The following is a 21,394-nucleotide window of genomic DNA, read 5'->3' on the forward strand; positions in this document are numbered from 1 at the left end:
ACACCAGAGCACCACCCCCCTGCAGTGAAAATGACCAAGCTGAAGGCAAAATCAAGTCAAGATGAGTCCCCGTGAGGTCCAGAGGAGCAGAACCTCCATTCTGCCTCCTCACCTGCGGCTCAGAAGAAACATGGCCGCCTGAAAACACCCTCATTTCGCAGATGAAATCATGTAGCTTTTCAGGTGCGGCCTTCCGTGAACAAGATGACTAACAACAAAGAGGGGCAGTTGGAAAATAACACACTTAAAAGGGGCCCTGATTTCCAATTTCCAATACAAATGCATCATCCTGATCAATTGTGGTTATTCCGTGCTGCGTCTCATTGTGTTTTCCAGATGCCAGGAGCAGACAAATAGGCAGAGAGGACGCACGAGTCATGCAGCGATGATGAGGCCAAGTGCTAAACACAGGGGGGGAGAAGGAGGGGCGCATCTCATGGGAGCCCTGACACGCCTCGCTTTACAGGACCTGAATTGCGAGCGCCTTCTTCTCTCTCCTCCTCGTTCGGCTCGTACGCTGTTGTGATGCATTTTCCGCCCCAGTGCCCAGCACACAGATCTGCTAATTACACACACTCCGCGAATAGGGAATCAGACCAGGGCAGACACCCAATGCCACCCTGCCATGAAATATCATGTTGGTGTGTGATAGCATTGTGGAGTCGAGCCACAGGGAAATTCAAACACAGACATTAATTCATCTGGCAGAGATGAGGGGGAACCATCTCCAACGAGGTGTACGAACACAGATGATACCTGCAATTTGATCTGCGCTACGTGGCTCAAACAAATGACTCTGTCTCCCTGACATGACCTCCAGCACAGGAGAGAAATCACAAGCTATTTAAGACCATATAAGGTGGCCTGAAACTCTGGCATCATACTCGGATAAAGGCGAGCGACAAACTTTCAGAGATTTTTTGCAGAGTAGGGCAGAGCTCCTTGGAGGTGGGGGAGAAAACTCTCAGGATAATAAATCTTGGTCATTGTGGAGGATGAAAATGAAAAGTGCAGCAGTAATGTTTGTGAATGCAGTATAAACCCACCACCCCATTACACCCCCTCCCCCCAACACCATACTGGATAATAGGAAACAGCCTCTTACCAGCCCCCCAGCCCCCCATCCCCCAGCACCTCGTCCCCCCGCCACCATATTGGATAAGACAGACAGCCTCTTACCTGCCCTGGAATGGCATTCTCACAGAGAATGGTCTGATATTCTATGGCGAACACAGGGGCGTTGTCATTTATGTCCAGTACAGTAATAACAGCAACACCTTTTCCAATTTGGGTTGGATCCTCTGAAAAAGAGATGGAAAGAGAGAGAGGAGGAGGAGAGGTAGACGGAGAGAGCCAGAGAGAGACATGCTCATATCAGTGCATTTTAGCCAATTTCCCAATAAAAAAACGTCCCCTGACTTAACTTCTTGTTTGTGCTCATCCATTCTCCGGGATATTGATCTTCCTCATGCCTTTTTAATTAATCACAAAGGTTGTGCGAAACGAGGCAAATTAAGCCAAAACTGCTGCTCTGATGGAATATGCAATGTTCTCTGCTATCAGCTGGCGGGCCTGGGAGCGAGGAGCCAAAGTGATCAGGCAGCTCATTAGAACCGTCGCCTGGTTGATGCGGCATAGAAGCTGCCCGTGTAGAACAAGCCATCCAGCACCCTGGGGGCTGGACACCCTGGCTCACATACAGTGATGGCCAAAATGGCTGCAGCTTCATCTGGGAGGACAGGACGATGATTTGGCCTGGCGTCCCTGCCTTGCCTGACGAGGACTGACGCGTCGCTGACATTCGGGGGTGGCTGATTTGACGATAATAAAAAGCCCGCGTGACGCCCCCAGGGCATAGGCTTGTTGTGGTTGGCATGGGGTCTCGAGGAAGAAGAGGTGAAATCTGAGCGTCCACAGCGCAAGTGCACAACATCCCTCTGTCAGCAGCAATGTCTATATTTGTCCTTTTCTCTATCTCTTCGTCTCTCTCTCCCTTCATGCCCTCTTTAGGAACATTAAAAGCCAATTTTCTATAAATATGACTTCGGAGCGGAGGAAAACGGCTGTGTACTTTCTGGACCTTAAAGTTGCTCGCTGAGAATAGAAGTGTCACTGTGTGTGTCAGAGGCCAGACCTCGTCTGTGAATGACAGCTACATTCCACATAGTCATTACGGAAGATTCAAGCGTACCATTCTCTGAAGAATCTTTAAGAGTTGTATCCTACTTGAAATGCAAGAACAAAATAGAGCAGAGGACTATTTGTGATGATGAGAGATCTATGTGCTGTGACATTTACCTCATGGTACAAACAAGACTTAATTTAGACCAATAGACAGGCATTGAAGGGGAATCGATGATCTTGCGACATTAGGCCCTTTCTAACGCACACTGAGGTGCCTGGAGTGTTTATGGTCTGGGTAGCGACATGTGTGCTTGCATGGCTGTCAAATAACACGGTGGGGGAGAGACACAGAGAGGAGCAGTCTTTGTCCTTGAAGCGGAGAAGGGTTGAGTCAAAGGCGAAACACGGCGACACCTTGCCACGTCACATTAGCATAGTTCACCAATGGGTGAGCTGGCCCGGCCTTAGTCAGCACCTCCCAACCTAGCACACACTACGGCTCAGGGAGACCCGGAGGTCAGGGCGACCTCCCCTCTCCCTCCCCCTCCAAATTAACATTCCCCAGCAGCCCCCGCATGACCCCCATGCCTGGGCGCACGCCTGCCCGTATTAATGTAAGCACTGAGGTGGGGGGAGTGGGGGGGGTGACAGAGGGACAGAGGGATGGGAGGATGGGACACTGAGTTGTCTTTATGACAGGATGAGGAGACTGGAATCATCCAGACCAGATGACACAGAGGAGTCACAACTTGACAACTGTGACTAGGGCCGAGGGCGAGAAGAGTGATCGTTCGCTCTCCGGTTCATGTATTGAAAAGGGCCGACAGATTGTTCTGGACTTACGGCTTTCCATTGCAAAGATGGTTATGTTGTGGACTGAGTTGACTTCTCTGTCCAGGAGTTTGGCAGTGCTAATGACCCCGCTGAGCGCGTCCACATTGAAGAACCGCTCCAAGTCTGTGTTCCTGTCTATTGAGTACCTGGAGAAGGATGGAGAGACACCATGTCAGCATCAAAACTGGGTTCTACCGTAGAATCATGAAGGGTTCCACAGAATACATAACCCTCGAAAAAACTAATGTCAATGTATTTGGAGTCGCAAGCAGAACCGCCTAATCAAACAAAGGTTCTATACAAAAAGGCACAACTAATAAGGGGTTATATATTAAAAAAAAAAAATGGTTCAACTGAAAGTAAGCCAGTGTTATCAGAGAACTTAAAGAACGTGTTCTTTTTTGTGTGTGAGTGTATGAAATATTTGGCTTGAGCACAAAACTATTGATTTAATAATCCCAGAATCACCTTCTGAACAATATTTAGATCAATAACCCCTTTTATCCTTTAAAACATGAGCCAAATATACAATGTGGAGAACATTTTTGGATCCAGTTCATCAGCACCATTAGTGGATTGTATTAACATGCACCATCATGGTTTATTCTCTATCATTTCTGATTCCTGCTAGTTTCTCGGGCTATTATCTCATCATCATCAAGTCCAGGTGCAACCTAATATTCAGTGTCATTATTTCATTTCAGATTAGCAGAATGTGTGTGGGTTGTCAGGGAAAAAAACTTTTAATTGTGATGGAAACTGATCTACATCCACTTTTATAAGTTCCTGAATACAAAACAAACACCATTTAGGCACTGCGTGGCTCGCATTTCTGTGGATAAAATGACATCTTCAATTAGCCTATATCCAAGGGGTATTATTCAATGTAATTTGACTCAGGGTTGCATATTAGTTCCACAATAATGTTAATTTCAACAGAAGTAAAGGCATGAACTGCAGAAGCTGATAGCAGGGAACGACAGGAAAAAGAAGCAATTTGCAACCACAATGGTGGAGTAATTTGATTTTCTGATTAAGATTACGAATAATCCGCACGGTCCAGGCGTGAATACAGCCCCAATATTCTTTCAATTAATGCATAATGGGCAAGAGTCTTGTGAAAGACACTCCACATATTGCCTCTTGGAAGGCTTGTTTTGTGGTTGAAATGCCAAAGCACAAGTTGTGAGTATTGACCCTCAGGAGGCTCTGTTCCTGTTGAAGATGGCATTTCACTTTTGCTCATGTTGCAGTGCTCAGAATACACACACCATCTGGCCTGGGTTCATGGCAGTCACCGAGGGATCTAGGGATCTGGGCTGTCTGTCTCGGTGTTTTGTAGATAACTCTAACTGCCATGGCGCTGTTAAACGAACAAATCCACTTATGGATGAAAAGAAAAGCCTGAATATAAGCAAATTAGCGTTCTGAGTAGTACTTCTCCAAGTGGTGGTGTCTTTTGTCAAGAGCACATAGTAGAAAAGTATAGGGGGCTAGTATACAGGTAGAATGTTTTGCTTAGGCCACTATGCTGAAGGAAAGTCAACTGCCTCTAGATTGTTTGACAAAACATTAAGTCAGGCACTTCAGATCAAAATAACAGTTACAACAGAGAGATGGTGCCTGTAATGGTGAGTTACTCCACAAGTCCTGAAGTACAGTGATTACCTGATGGCACTGTTGGAGTTGTCGGGGTCATGAGCAGACACCCTCCCGATGGATGTTCCCACTCTGGCATCCTCAGATACCACCATCTTACTGAGTGGTGAGGAGAAGAGTGGTGGCTCATTCACATCTTCGACGATCACCTTGACGGTGGCGGTGTCGCTAAATGGACCCGCGGTCAGGAAGTTGGTGTTGATGTGCCGGTTGGTGGCCTCGACACGGAGGGAGAAGCTGCTCTTTGTCTCGAAGTCTAATGGCTGCAAACAGCGTTGAGATGGGGGGGTAGAGAAAAGAGTCGTGTGTCAACAACAGCTAGCTTTTTTCCCTCAGCCACATATAGAGTTTTAAGACAATAGAAGATTCTTCACCATATATAACCTTTTTGGATCCATTGTCTCTATATTGTTATACGCAAAGATCATTAAGGGGCCCATAAAAGCTCACAACTGTCCCTGGAGGAATATTTATACCTGATCAAATGAAAGCGTAAGGGAGGACATGATTGGCTCCCAAGCGATCCATTCACTGACTTCCCATTATGCTACCCACTGATTGGACAGTTCAGAGTGCAGCTTAATGGCACTATTTGCAGTAGACTGGAAGGACAATGAGGGGCAGTTCTATGGGCATATGTGAAGCCCTCTGTGACATGCTTGCGTGTAAAAAGGGCTATACAAATAAATTTGATTTGATTTGACAATGTCATAAAAGCACGTCTGTGTGTTTAGCATTTTCGTGGTCTAGAGATGCACTCACACTTTAAAACAGAAAGAAAAATATATATGAACAAATAAAAATGATGTTGACTGTAGAATCCAAAGCTTCTAGGTAACCTTGACTTGCACATGATCAGAACCCACCAAAGACATCTTTCATCCAGACATTTTTATATTGACTTACTGTGGTGGTGTGAAGGCAAACTATTGATTGCAACAAAAGGCACACATTATTGTCAAAGGCATTTTTTGAGAAAGTGTTGACATAAAATGTTCATATGTGTTTGGATTATTGGACTCTTGAATTTTGTGGCCAATGCAGAAGAACATTGTGACACATTCATTGTCTGAGACTAGCCTCTCTGTTGTAAAGTTAGGGACTAAGCAGCAGTTCAGTAAACACACAATAGATGCTATGTTTTCCTTGACAATACATTTACATTTAGTCATTTAGCAGATGCTCTTAACCAGAGCGACTTACAGTAAGTACAGGGACATTCCCCCGAGGCAGGTAGGGTGAAGTGCCTTGCCCAAGGACACAACGTCATTTGGTTGGCATAGCCGGGAATCGAACTAGCAACCTTCTGATTACTAGCCCGATTCCCTCACCGCTCAGCCACCTGACTCCCAATAGTGGCAGATAGCTAACAATAGTCTCTCAACTGAGGAGAACAAAATGTCAAAACACTGAGAAGACCGGTCCAACCCTTTGAAAAACAAGAAGCAACAACAGAAAAACTTTTTTTTTTTAAATGGATTACCAGCACCAGTAGAAATTATTGACTGGACACCACACATTCACACAGAATCAATGCAACTCCAGAAGTGTGTTGGTTCCTTTCTCAGTCCAGGGTGTGGCCCCTGTCGCTCGCCCACAGGAGACTGAAGAACTAGAGAGGAGGTGTGACAGATGTGGAAGGAAAATGTGTTTGTACCCTGAGGAGAAGGATGACTCCTTCCTGGGTGTCCTCGTCCGTGGTGATGTTGAACAAGCCTGGGCCGTCGCCGTCCGTTATCTTGTAGTCCATCTCAGCATTACTGCCGATGTCTGCGTCCACCGCCTTGATCTTTGCCACCACGGACGCCACGGGGAGGGACTCCTGTACTGTGTACTGGTAGCTCTCTGAAGGAGAGGAGAGGAGAAAAAGAGATTGAAGTTACAGATTCATACACCTCAGCTATGTTCAGCAGCTCTCTCAGAATTCAGTGTTACATTGCCATACACACTTGGGGACAGATGTAAGTGACAAGAGCTGTATCTCTTCCAAAAGAACTAAACAGAAATTAGATTAATAATAAAAGTATATACAGTAAAAAACGTGTGAGACGTTCCATAATTCAATGACAACTGTAATTCAGCATCTTTTTAACAACCTTTTGAATCAGCTTTTAGTACAATTTAGTTTTAGTGACAATGGTATGCATTCACATCCAAATGAACACTATCTGAGCGCCCCTGAAAATTCTCGGAATAATATGAATATCCATGGAATATATTTTAGACCAAGAAGAATACAAATCAATGATTCCAGAGTAATAATGTTTCATTGGATGAAATGTCCACTGTAAGATTCTATTAAACGCAACAAAAAAATGACCAAATGTTCCCACAGCTTTTGTCTGCACCTTCTGATGTTAAAGCCCTCTCATAAGAATAAAGGAATCATATTCATAATCATAATCTTCCCAATCATCATGGTGAAGCTCATTACTAGAATGTTCCGTGTTCCCCACCCCAGTAGATCCCTCCCTCGCCGTCTAAATGCTAATGAGCCTGACACTGTTTGCGTCCGTGTAATCTCTGTAATGGCTTTTTAATTCGCCGTGGAATAGCGGTTCCTTAAAAGACCCCCCGGACCCCACCCTACACCTCCCCCAAAAATTGCTTTCCAACCTCTATTTTCAACCTGTGCGCTTGTCTTCTTCCCCCCCAATTCCGTTCTCTCCCCCTTCACCCCCCCCCATGCCCTCACCCTTGTCTTTCCTTCTCTATCCTTTCATCCGAGAGATAGAAAGAGAAAAAGAGGGAGAGAAAGTTATATCGCCACTACAGTCTATCAGTTGAGATGCACTGTAATGCTCTATCGATTCTGACCTATAACCCCGTAAGGACGGTGGAGGGGGGGGGGAGAGAGATGCATCGGGGGCTGCACTCTTCTAAAGCCTCTTTCTTCCCAGCGTGATGGTGCTGGGTTAAAGCATCATTGACGACTTGTTGTGCAAAACGTTGAACCTGCCTCACCCCCCGGGGTCCTGCAAATTGACTTGACTTCAATGCAGTCCAGCGGTGAGTGCTGCAGGCAGGCAGGCAGACAGGCAAGGAAGGAGAGAGGGATGGAGAGAGAGAGGCAGGGAGGCAGGGAGACAGAAAGGCAGGTTGGGAAGGAGGGAGGATGCAGGGAGACAGGGAGGAAAGAAGATAGGTCTCGGAAGAAGCCAGATAGAAAGAGGCAGGAAGAGAGGCAGGAAGAGAGGCAGGAAGAGAGGCAGGGAGAGAGGCAGCAGCAGGTCGGTTGTTCAGTGAGGGCTATCAGTAGTAAAGCGATTATCATGGGAAGCACCTCGCCCCTTTGAATCCCCAAGCCAGCCCTGGAACCCATTAGCAGTCCGTGAAATAGGCTGATGACAAAAAAAGTAGCCTGATTGATCCTAGCTTATCCACCTGCACTGCTGCCACCCCTCTCTGACCATGAGAGGGGGCAAGGGGAAGATACTGTGGGGAGGGGGTGGGGGTGTGGGTGGTTGGGCGATGAGGGAAGTGGGCGGGTGGGTGGGGGCAGAGGTGCATACACCCCTGGGTGACTGCATTGAAAGTCTACCCATGGAAAAAGTGCTGAAAACACTCCAGCAAATAGATAAGATTGGAAAAAGGTTGAAGGGTTGAAGGGGATATTACACATAGGGCACACTTCAAAGGATGAACTGTGTTTGATTGGTGGTTTAGTCTTGCTCTAACGATACATGTGCTCCTCATACCATGTAGTGCATGTATGCTGTCTACTTCTTGTCAAAGCTTCCTGACAACCTCTTGTCAAGGTCAGTTAGAGTGAACAGTCAGATGAGGTCCACAGGAATCTGAGAAACCATAGTGACGGATAGACATATAGACAGGCAGACAGACAGATGAACAGACAGACAGACGAACAGACTTGCATGCACACACAGACAAACACATAGACCAAAGAGCTAATGGGGGGGAGAGTGAGAGAGAGAGAGAGAGACAGAGAGAGAGAGAGACAGAGAGAGAGAGAGACAGCAAAAGGCCTAATGAGGAGGAGAGAGGGTAATACTGTAAATGTCTGGATCTTACTGTGTGAGAAGCGTGGTGGGTTGTCATTGACATCTGTGAGTGTGACAGTGACGGAGGTCGTGCCCGACAGACCACCCATCTGCCCCACCATGTCCTTGGCCTGGATGACTAGAACATACTGGTCCCGGGTCTCACGATCCATGTTGGGCAGAGCTGTCCTGATTATGCCTGGAGAGAGAGAGAGATAACGAGAGAGAGAGATAACGAGAGAGAGAGATAACGAGAGAGAGAGGGAGACAACGATAGAGAGAGAGAGAGACAGAGAGAGAGGGAGACAGAGAGAGACAGAGAGAGAGAGAGAGAGAGAGAGAGAGAGAGAGAGAGAGAGAGAGAGAGAGAGAGAGAGAGAGAGAGAGAGAGAGAGAGAGAGAGACAGAGAGAGAGACAGAGAGAGAGAGAGAGAGAGAGAGAGAGAGAGAGAGAGAGAGAGAGAGAGAGAGAGAGAGGAAGAACAGGGAGAGAGTGATAGAGAGAAATAAATCTTGTTAAGTTAGAGAGAAGTAAACACACCCATTTACATGCACACACACACACTTCTTTGATTGCTTTTGAAATAATATCCCAACTAATGAAAAGGAAATCAAAATGTTATCTCCCCAATTCAAAAGATGGCAATCAAAATAATCCCACTAAATTACTACAAAGCGTTTATGCAATAAATTGTCCTTATCCCTCTTGTGGAATTGCTGTTGCTTTCAGAGTTAATGGCTTACAACACATTTCTGTTTCATTCATTAAAAGCACTTATTGGGGAGTCCTGCAGAACATGAAGGATTACCCATTAAATAACTCACAATACAAATCAGAGTTCCTGTCAAAATGAATCACAGCTGTTTTTGCTCTATTTAACTTTTATCCTTTTTCAGAATCTTAGGAAAAATTGTATTGGACCCCAGTAAGGATTTCTGTGATTGAAGTTGTATGTACAGCTGTTTTGATCTTTAAGGTCTGAGATTATTGTCTGAGATTATTTTCAATGGAAAAAGTCCAAAAGGAGCCATAAAACAACTATCATAATTTACATTTAGTCATTTAGCAGACGCTCTTATCCAGAGCGACTTACAGTAAGTACAGGGACATTCCCCCGAGGCAAGTAGGGTGAAGTGCCTTGCCCAAGGACACAACGTCAGTTGGCATGACCGGGAATCGAACTGGCGACCTTCGGATTACTAGTCCGACACCCTCACCGCTCAGCCACCTGACTCCCATAATTGACCATCTGGCTGGTAAATAGGAATGTGACTAAAGTCATTATCAAAATGGGCAAAGTTGAATTTCTTTTCAGTAAAGACTTAGCAAAGATTTAGTATTTTTGGGTGTCTGAGTCCACAGAGCAAAATATGAGGACAACCAGATATTTAGGACCACCATACATGATCCATATGCTACTACAATACTTAGCCGGTGATTGACTGCAGTAGTCCATGTCTGGTGCTTTACAGAGTTGTGGTTATTTACAGAGGTGTGGTTATAAGTCAAGGATGCCAAGGGATTTCTGTAACTCCTCTCAAAATGTGACAAAATTAAATTTCTTTTTTTAACCAGCCTTACACCCCCACCCGCCACCTTCGGTCTTCTTCTGACAACCGTCTGGTGCTCCCACTTCTCAAGAGCGCCCGCTCCCAACCCAAGCTCTTCTCCTGTCTGGCCCCCCAATGGTGGAATCACCTCCCCACCTCCATCAGAGACACTGACTGTCTCCCCACCTTCAAGAAAAGGTTAAAGACGCACTTGTTCCGGGAGTAAAACGATACTTAAGAAAGATTTGTTGGATCAGATGTTACTTTATTTCCTCCAGGAACACAGTGACACTTATTAGTGACTTGTTGCACTTATTGGTTAGCTGATTTAACTACTTGTACTCGCTGTGAATTATATTATTGTTGCTTGCTTTCCTACAGGTACACTCTTGCACTTTTGAGGTTCATGTTGTTTAATTTGCAATTTGTTTAACTACATGCTCTTATGTTTCTTCCCATTGGCACTTATTTGCTTTTCACAATGTATGCTTCATGTTTTGGCTACCCGCAATGATTTTGATTGCATCTCGTTGTTTATGATCATTGACCTATGCACTTTTGTAAAGCTTTCTCCTGGAAATTGCTTTGGATAAAATCAAAATGAATAAATGTAATCGTAACCACGTAAGATATAGAGCATTTGGTTGATTTGATGAAGGTTCATTTTCTTCTAAGATAATAAAGGTGAGTAGAGGAGTGTTGTATTATCCAGAGCAGAAGGCTCATAGCCACTCTGATGTTGGGATTTTGGTAGATATGCTATGAATCATTTCCAAAAGATTATGTAATTTGGAGAGGAAAAAAATCTGGTCGTATCCTAAAATGGACCAACTCATTTGCAGTTCAAAAGGCAATACGCTGAAAAGGCAACACTTTCACAAGGTTTTGTAATTGAAACAAACTGGATACCCTGAAAGAAGGACAAATAAATCTCTTAAATGAGGTCTAAATGCTTGAAGAGGAACAAGGAGCCAAAGTACCTGGTTATCTTGACAAGAGACCTGTGTTGTGCTAGCAAAATAAACCATCCTATTAAGTGTTTCATTTTCTCTCTCTGTCTGTCTTTATCAATACCATTAAAGCCCTCAAGCTGAAAAGTGTTATTGGCCAGCCTAACTAAATCGTTCAATTAGAGAAATTAGAGCGAGCTGTCCGCCTTTTTTTATCCAAGGCCTTTGTCACATGCCAGCTACTGGATAACAACTGTCAATAAAGCAGTGTTGTCGCTGTCCTCAAAAACGTGTCATTTCCATATGGCTGAAGCTAATAAACAGCAGGGGGGCTGAGATGCAGGGTGAAGGCTCAGCTGCCTGCGTACTGCTCTGCTTGCTCTTTCAGGACAAGGAGTCACAACATGTCAGGCCAGGAGTGGGGTTATTTTTAAAGCCAGCACCCTTCATGTGATTTATCAAAGCATCTGTCTACAGTAGGTCTGTGTGGATGTGCAGCTGCAGCCCTCCACTGCTGTAGCAGCCATCCTCTCCTTCCTTCCTTCATCCATCCATCCTTCCTTCCATTCATCCCTTGTTTTTTGGGAGGGAGATGTTTCCTCCACAGAGCAACCTCGCAGCCAATTTAAGAGCATCAACAGTGTCGGCTGTTGTGACACCTGTGAACCCTGTTCCTACTGACACGCATGAGAGAGCATGCTTCAACTCTTCACTCCAACTGAGGTTCCTCAATCCCGGTAAGGTACAAAATGAACACAGCTTTTCTCTCCTTTCAAGTTCACACAGCATCACCATAGGGACAAAAACAAGAGAGTGAAAGAGAGGTTGAAAGAGCAGTCTTTTCAAAATTCGGGTAAAGGCTGCCAGAGAAAAGTTGCCTAATGGTTGGTATTTAAACAACAACAACTCCAGCAACTAAACAGGCTCAAACTTGAGATCAAGCCAGCAGAAGAGTTGTTGAGGGTGTGCATCCGGCAGTGAGAGAGAGACAAATGAATGATCCCACTAACCAAAGATGGGCTTCACATACAATTGATATACTTATTTAATATCAGCTCTGTGCGTTAGGAGCCTGGGAGATATTGTCTTGTTTAATGATGCCATGAATCCTGATTCCGGCGCCGAAGAAAAAAAGAAAAGAAGGAAAGAAAGAAAAAGAAAAAAAAACGGCAATGTGTTTTCTCCCCCGCCTGGCCAGAAGCACACATATTTCTCACAGAGAGACATGGCTAATCCGTGCGGCTATGTTCTCAGGGCTGTTGTTTGTCTGCTGGGTGCCTGGCCCCCCTCTGCTCTCTATCTCTGTACCCCGCGCCTCGCTGGTGTCATTCCTGGGGAGAGCCGATGATTAAAATCCTTCTGTTGCCAGTGCGGCACGGCCCCGCGCCGCGCCGCAACTCCCGGTGCCTCCGGTGCGAGGGAGGCAGACGCGCCGTAGCCACGCATTTATCTAGCTGTCTCCCCGACGCTGGCGGCAGACGAGTGGGCCACGCTCCCTGCTAAAGCCTACATCCCTGACATTTGTCTTTGGAAGAGGAAATAAAAGTGTGTGTGTCGGGATATGGGGGTGGGTGGGTGGGGGGGGGGGGCCTTTGGAGAAATCCCCTGGCTGTTGTGTCCAGGCAGCTGTACGAGAGGTAGTAGAGAGGGGAGATGGACACTTAAACAAGAGCAGTGTGTTTTCCTGAACCTCCAGGTGGCCCACTTAAATAGAACAAGATCCTGTGGTACCGTGGAAACAGACCATATAGGAAGAAATAACTGGCACCTGGTAGTTTGTATTGCCAAGATGACCCGTCTTTCAAATACAGCCAATTTTTGGAACATCTTAATTGTAACCTGCCGAGCTAACTTGGGAAGTTTCAGACTTGGCTGTGCTACACTTGCCTCGAAGGAGTTCCCTCTCTCCAGGGCTGGCTACTGTTGCATAAATGTATGAAAAAGGTACAAAGTGGAGTAGTGAAGTGTGCCATCTCAACTGACCTGAATGATTCATGTGATAATGAAAGGAGCTAATACAGCCATCCTACAATTTGAAAGCATATCAAACAACCCAGTGACGTTACAAATCTCTATTTATTTCTCTGTCTGTACACGCTATCTCAGTCTGATTAGGGCCTCAGACACAGAGCGGAGCAGTGTACCAGTCTGGAGGGTGTTAGGTCATCTTCCTATCTGCCCACTGCTGCAGTGTCTCCCAGTCACTGGAGCGTGCAGAGGCAGGATCCAGTCCAGGGACGAGGCGCTCAGCTCCAAAGAGTGGCGTTCAAGCAAAAAAAAAAAACTGATTTGAACAGATTAGACGACACCCCACCGTAAAGCTCTGTAAAGGCCATGCCAATATCTTAATCAGAATGGGATTACAGGTGTCCACACCGTCCCCAGGCTTCGGTATCTCGGCTTGATACACAATGAGCTGACGGAGCACCTGGAAAATAGACCCGATTTGGCCTTTTAATTTATTTGAGCGTGTTTTTATCTTTAATTAAATTATCTCCTTTCTAGTGACAGGCAGACAGACGAGATGAGGCTGGATCTAGAAAGGCTGTCATCTCAGTAGTGCCGTGTACGTCACATGGAGACACACGCAGTCTCCGTCTTAAATAAGCCCTCAAAACATCATTAATCCTCACTCGGGCATCAGGCTTTTTTTGCTCGCGCTCATCATTTGGGACGTGCAGTGTCTGTGGAAAGGTAGGCATTTCTATCCAGGCTGATATGCTTCACTGGGCATATCTGCCTCAAAATTGTGTTTGTGTGTATGTGTGTGTGTGTGCCTCTGAGTGTGTGTCATGACACACACCGTTTCATTCTTCAGTGTTTTTCATCAATTATCAAGCAGCGACCAGTGCGTACATTGTAATTTCACCTTTCGCCACTAATGTGTGCTTCTGTTGCACGAGTTCCCACATCGCAAAATGGAGGCAAACAAGGTTACTAAGGGCAACCTGTGTATTTTGTTCACAACATTATTCATTACGTTTACCGCCTGGAAGTTATTGGAGCTATTTGGGATTAAGCATCCATCCCAAGGGCACCTTGCGGATTCAATTTGGGATTAAGAAACCCAGTAAAGAGACTTGCTGGACCAATGTGAGACAGGGTGCAACCCACACACCCACACACCCAAACTCCAGGTCTCATGTCCAGCTCCCTGCCCACTACTTTTCAATCACTTAACTGACCGTGCGGTATGGTAGTGAGTCTCTCCTCGATATTCCAACGTGGAACATCGAGGATCATGGGAAGATAAGCGTAGCACAAAGTACATTGGTTATGTACTCCTTCCATTTAAAAGGACAAATAAATTATCCAATGGTTTGACTGTTAGAATTCTCATTCTTCTCATAGCACCTTTCAATTGATCGGAAACATGAGGCGGGTCAGATGGCTGAGCGGTCAAGGAGTCGGGCTATTAATCAGAAGGTTGCTGGTTTGATTCCCCGCCCGTGCAAAATGACGTTGTGTCCTTGGGCAAGGCACTTCACCCTACTTGCCTCGGGGGGGAAATGTCCCGGACATTCCCCTCGGGGGGACTTACTTACTTACTTGGGGGACTTACTGTAAGTCGCTCTGGATAAGAGCGTCTGCTAAATGACTAAATGTAAAATGTAAACATAAGAAGGGTATGCTTACTAAACGTGCATTACTAATAACAAGCACAGGTTGAGCACTTAAGCTGTAATCATTTATTGAATCCTACTCAGCTAATAAAATGAAAAGTATGTGAAGAGCTTCCTTGAAGAGAAGTTCCTTGAAGCATTCATCAGTTAGCGTAGCCACTCTGGGAGAGTAATGGGTCTTTGTGAGGAAGACATGCTGGTGAAACACTTAACATGAACATACACCTTCACTCCAGCTGGTATAGACGTCAAGGGGTTTCACTTGAGGGTCATTGCTGAGCTAAATTGATATCTGTTACTTAGTTAAAAATCATTGAAAAGAACCATTAAAGTGTTCAAATCAGTATAATGAATGGCCTCACAGCAGGCCGTATGACGAAACAGTCCCTAACTACGATATTCTGCTATCAACTAATGTGTTTGCAAGTCAAAGAATCAACAGAATGGGAAGGCCACCTACAATAGCATATAGAACTATGTAATTATAATAGTGACTCATGAGCTAATGGAAAACTTAAGATAATTACAAGAAGTGGCTTTACTTTAATAAAGTTTCAAGAGTCAGTCATAAGCCTTTCTTCAAATACAGTTAAAAGTTTTCTGTGACTAGTATCTGTTATTCTAAAAGTAGACCTAGCCTTTAAACTTCAGGCCCAAACACAAAACAAAATAACACTTTACCTTTGTCTATGCCATGTAACTATGCTGCATTATGCAGAGTACTGGACAGGAACACAAGTTAATTACATAGTAATACAGTGCACTTGATATAAAGCATTAAAAGCTTATTAAAAGTGTTTAGTGCATGAGAACTCATCTGCAGGTGAGTAATAATCTCAAAGATTCACTCAACAAGAGGTCCGTGTAGCAATGATGGTTCATCAATGCTGCAACACAGTAATTGTCTTAGTGGCGGAACAGTTGTTATACAACCCCAGCATGTGGTCAGATCTCTGGTGTGTGAGGTGCCATAGAAGAGGACGGTGATATGCCAAATATTATGGGATGGCCCGTATTTTCATAGTTTTCTTCTCAGAGTGCTTTGCATGAGGCAGACAAGCCGCAGTGGGACAGTGGCTAATGAGCCAGGAAGGAAGATATAGGGGGGGAGGACAACAGCTGTACACACCAGCATACACTATACACCAACCACCCCAAGAGTCTTAAAACCAACTCATATTTTTTATCACCCCTAGAGTTCTTTCCCAACCTCATGTTTCTTTAATACCTGGAGAGAAGCACTTGGGCATTTTGAAAAAGCATTTTCCACACTTTGCACCAAGGAACAAAGACCCTGCTTTCAAATAGCAACCAGGTAACAAATAAATAGATACAATAAATGGTACCACAACGCTTTCTGGGGAATTATTTTTACTAAAGAAGCCAGGTTCTAAAAAACAGCTTGACTGCGTTTGGAAAAATGCAAAAGTGTCAAGACAACAGTTCAGCAGGTGTTCTTGAGTATGTCCAGAAGCCAAACAGACCTGTAATTAATAAACCACCGACAGCAGTGCTGCAGTACTAGATCTCCAAACTCTAAACTCAGGACATGACTTCACAACATCAATACTGTCGATCAGGGATGGAAATGAAGCTAGCCTGGAGTCATAATTAAGCTGGAAGTTCTATCTACAGGGCTTGGAAATGGGTGCACTCCCACTGTGGCCCTCGAGATAAACATACAAGAAACCAGACTAAGTAGAATGTCAGGCTTCTCCCCTGGAAGAGAATCACCCCCCCAAAAATCCATTGCTTAGAGGTCATCACTGCTGCACCTACCAGTCTTGGGCTCCACAGAGAAGTACGGCTGGCCATGGATGATGCTGTACACCACTCTGGCACTGTTCCCATAGGTGGGGTCGTCTGCGTCAGTGGCTGCCACTTGGACCACCATGGTCCCTGTGAAACAGAGGGGGCTTTTTAGTTTACAAGACAACATCATACCTGGTGAGAGTTATAGTGTGGATGTGCAGTTTCTGTGTGAGAAGGGCTTTAGTCTGTATATGGTCAAGAGGTCACCTGGGGGACTTTACACAAGGTCCATATATAACTTGGGGCCTCTCTTGATAGAGACAGACAGGAGCAAGGGAGGAGAACTTATTAGACAAGGCATTAATGAGTTATGATACTGTCAGGTATGACCTTTCAAGAATCCGAATATGCTGACTACATTCTGTGCCCAGTAAGGAAATATTCTATGGAACCTATGTTCAAACTGTACTCCAGTGTATATTAGCCACTCTGTAACCAACCCACTTCATTCATTCAACCACCAAGTGCTAGTTCAGTCAAAACAGTCACGTATTAGATTTGACCATTTATTGATAACCATGACATGGAAATAGGTTTGACTTTGGCGGAGTGGATGATCTAAGGGAAGCACTCCCTGCCTCCTCGATGCGACACATACATACATGACATATGAGGCAGGGAGCAATAGAGATATAATCCCCCTGATGATAGAACATACAGACAGCATGGGGGAGAAGGGGATGGTGGAGGGTGGCAGCAGCACAGATCATACAGCAACCAGGGGTGAGTGTTTGCGTATCCGCGTGGCCTTTTAAGGCCGTCTTATCGGACGTGGCACAATGGGCTTGTGCTGGCTACACAGGTGTGGTTAATGAGCGGATGACGCGCTGCCCGAGTGCCATGCCTGAACTAGCTCCGCTCATATGTTGATGGTTGATTGATCCGAGCTCGCTCTAATAAATCTAGTCAACACTTTTAAGGTGTCATTCATCTTTCCGGTCACTGATTGACATCATCCCAACAAGTGGGGAGGGTTTTAGACCTCCCATAACAGAGAACAATTTGACAAATTATATAGTATTATGTAGGACAATGTAGAACAATATAAGCTGATGTTGGGTGGTGAAGGATGTTGACTAAACAGGAAGGCGAGGGAAGCACTAGAAGTAGTGTATGTTGTTCTTCACTATTGTGTTCCATTATCTTTCTGAAATTCAGCATTCTGGCAACCCCCAGCCAGAACTTTAAAACAGTCCTTGTTCATCTACGCTAATATACAAAACTGTCCTCTAGCCATATCAACACAGCACAATGGGATTTGATTTTTGAAGTGATTGTTGATTAGGACTTTTTCCAACCCGAAAAAATCTAATATTTTTCCCACAAGTCTTTCGTTTGCGTCCATTTACTCAGCATGATGTCGGACGATCTGATTGAGGTTAAGAGTGCGGCCTAGGGGGAACGGAGGCATGAGTACCGTGCGAGATCCCGCCTAGAACAGTTCTGCTAATCAACCTAATCAGACTATTCACATGTAGCATTAATAAAAGGAACCATTACAGCGAGGGCCTGGCTTCAGTGTCACAGTTTAGCAGTGGCTATAGAAACGCATAGTTGCCACTCGGATTGAATTATAGTTTGTGAAGACTTTTCAAAGGCTTAGGAGGACCTTCATTAAGGCTTTGTAAGGAAAACCATAGAATAAAACGAGGGTTGTAGTATTAGCCTTAGTATGTGATATGCTTATACTCATGGTACATTATACAAAAATACAGGTGCATTTCAACCATCCCGGCAAAGCAGAGGCATTTGACACTGACCACTGGCTACTTGGCTAATATGAGAAAACATTGTAAAAAAATTGCTGAATACGCTGTTCGGGCAATTGTGCATACAGTTAATAAAGTGATTTTACAGGTTGACCAAAATTAACTTTATTAGAAATGTGATGTTTATAAACATCTGACGAAGATCACAAGAATAAAATGTCTGATCAAAAAGTCCAAATGTTTTTCTATTCTATGCTTTTTCTTCTGTTGTGAAATATTTTTTAAACGATGATCTATTCTTGAGCTGTTTTAGTACAAGACCTGCTGTCTAATAGATTGAAGAAGACAATCAAGCCAAGGAAGACTCAGACTTGACGTCAACGGCCGTATAAAAGCTGACGCCCCTTTGCTTATCAAAACGTGTCGTTATCCTTGGTAGACATCACTGGTGAAGTAACCTTGAAATAAAAACATTGTTTGGAACATTATCAGATGAATAGGTGCTTTATGTTTGTATATTTCACTTTAATAACTAGCCACTCAGGCAAGCTACGCAATTGCCTACACTGGAGCATATAAAGGAAAGTGCCGTCTTATAAGTAGGTTATATTTTATTTTGTGGCAAACACCCTAATAAAAAAATCCCTCTTTCTAGCTTGAGCTGTATTTTACAAGCTTTTACAGAATGAAGTGATCATGGAAATTGAAGATTAGGGCCCCCCGTTGGAGCTATAAACCAAAATTAACAGGCTTGGCCCTGAATCTGAAGGTAGTAGGAAATAGCCTCTTAGACCAGAAGAAGTTTAAACAGGTTTGGTTCCATGTGGAGCCTTAGATTATATTAACACCTACATTTCTGACAAGTTCAAATACAACATTTTGAAACAATCAAGATTAACGATTGACTACAGTAAGGTATTGAAAAGCGTTTCACTGTCGCACAGTATGTCATCTAAAAGTGTTTTACAGAAGGCTCAAAATTATTTTCTGGATTTAGTTATCACTAAATCTGGACTCTGATGAGGGATATGGCTAGCTCAAGGTTTCTGTGTTGTGGTTGTGTTTCTGCTTTGTGTGGCTTATGTGCTGTTTAGTAACTGAAGATTGTTCCGGGTTTTCGACAGAAACAGTAATATAAGAATAGACAGGCATCAAGGATTTGTGCTTGTCTCAAACTGATAAATACCCTGAAATATGAATCCATTACACGGTTCCACTCCAGCACCATCTTCCACTTAAGCATTTCTCCTGTCCGTGTCACTTCCTTATTTGTCCATCTTCATTGCTATGATTGATCAAATTTTCATATTTTCATTTATTTTCAGAGAATGTCAACAAAAAGTGTTTCCTAATCAATTCCGCTTCTTGGGAGAACAATTGTCATCTGACAGTAATGAAAATAAATATACCCCATCACATTTGAATGGGAGAGCGATGTTCTCACAGATAGAAACCGCTAGATACAACTGTCATTTTGAATTCTCGTTTCTGCACATTCCAAAGTTTTAACTTGTTAGTCATCTCTTTCAGAATATTTAATGTCTTGTTTTTAAGCTTTAATGTTTAGTCTGCACCGTATTGTTTATTACAAAAAACCTGTACATACATACAGTACATAACAGTCCGCAAAGTCTGAGACCACTGAAGAGCGACTTTTAAACAAACTCACTTTCAACGTGATAACAAAAAAGTATTCAACATGTAGTTGTGTCTGATAACTGCCTATTTAAAGAAAGCTCTATCAAGGAAGCCATTTAAGCTCACCAATTTTGCAAGGCTTTGATGAGTATTCAACACTGCCATACATGATTAGTTGATTACATTCATGCATGTTCACACACCAGTGCCCCTCTGTTTCGGATAAGCAGGGATTATTGCTCTGAGTCGAGTTACAGTATTTGCTGAGTGGAAGTGAATGACAAAATTCACCTTTTTGTTACCATTAGAGTTCATAATTGCCTGCTGTGCTCGAGATTTGGGTTCTTTTGTTCCAAGGGTGGCAATACTTTCATAATCTTCACTTGAACATTTCCAAAATCAACACACTATCAAAAAGTTAAACTCAAATTTCTAACCACAGGAAAATAATAATTGGAATCAACTGTCGCATTACCACGGCTTTCTGGAGTTCGTCTGTCTGTCAACTTCAGCAAAACACCCCCCACCCCCTTTCTCTCCCGGTATTAAACGACTGTTCCATCCTTGATCTGGGGGGGCCTCATGAATTAGACAAGAACAATGACAGGTGGATAGAGGACTTCTGGGTAGTAAATTCAAAAGCTGTGGCCTTGGGTTGACATTACATTCCCTATTCTTGTAATGAGCCCTCAATCCTCTCCCTGGGTCCTCCTCCCTGGAACAGGAGTCTGCCCGGGCTCAGGGTTGTCACACAGCCAACCGTCCTCAAGCCCTCTTGTCTTTTATTTGACATCCCGAGCGTGATTAAGACAAAAGCCCTCCGAAATCCTCAGGCCTTAAGGTCTCCGTGTGTGTGGACGAGCACCACCTAATTACTTAATTAATTCAATTCATGATTTCCTCTAAATTGAAGCCATTCATCAACGGTCCAGGTCTTTGCCCATTAATGATTTAAAGACATCTATAAAGGAGATATTGAGCACACAAGGTTCCAGGACCCCTCTGTGCTTTACCGCTCTGATAATTGCTTTGAGCAGATATTTACAAAAAGGCGAAACATGCATTATTCACGTGTTGTTCAAACAACTGGAGATGAAGACCTTCACAGGGCTGGGCTGAGTAAATAACCTCGCCAGAGCGACCTGGGGCTCTGCTCTGTCTTTGCTTCCCGTGGCGTTCTTCTGTGGCGTTGATGCGCTAAGTTTCTCTCATCTCCGGTTGGACACAAGATTCTCCAGCCCTTGTACTCTAATCCATGAGTTCCTTAAGCCTGAGTCCTTGTACTCCCCCCCCCCCCCCCCCCCCCCCCATCACACACACACACTCCATCCGTTTGCTGTAGGCGCTTTAATCCTTATGAGATCTCAGTGCCGAAATCACAAGCAAAGCACTCCCTGGATCTGCCACCCTCCTCCAGCCTGGAATGGTTTTCATTTCAAATGAGCGAAGATACTGAAAAATGCCACGATCGACCCATGTCCCTTAAGTTTCCC

General features: G+C 44.3%; 1 protein-coding gene across 1 annotated transcript in view; it reads right to left on the reverse strand.

The window, feature by feature from the left end:
* Positions 1 to 21,394, reverse strand: part of LOC134035195 (cadherin-7-like) — a 58,557-nt gene that overhangs the window by 14,763 nt on the left and 22,400 nt on the right. Inside the window, exons 4-9 of the mRNA XM_062480109.1 lie at positions 16,522 to 16,641; positions 8,650 to 8,817; positions 6,275 to 6,462; positions 4,627 to 4,880; positions 2,968 to 3,104; positions 1,180 to 1,301 (exon numbers count right to left, since the gene is read on the reverse strand). Coding sequence (XP_062336093.1) covers positions 1,180 to 1,301; positions 2,968 to 3,104; positions 4,627 to 4,880; positions 6,275 to 6,462; positions 8,650 to 8,817; positions 16,522 to 16,641 — 989 coding nt within the window. The remainder of the gene's footprint in view (positions 1 to 1,179; positions 1,302 to 2,967; positions 3,105 to 4,626; positions 4,881 to 6,274; positions 6,463 to 8,649; positions 8,818 to 16,521; positions 16,642 to 21,394) is intronic.

The sequence above is a fragment of the Osmerus eperlanus genome, chromosome 15, assembly GCF_963692335.1.
Source record: "Osmerus eperlanus chromosome 15, fOsmEpe2.1, whole genome shotgun sequence".
In the NCBI taxonomy this organism is placed as follows: domain Eukaryota; kingdom Metazoa; phylum Chordata; class Actinopteri; order Osmeriformes; family Osmeridae; genus Osmerus; species Osmerus eperlanus.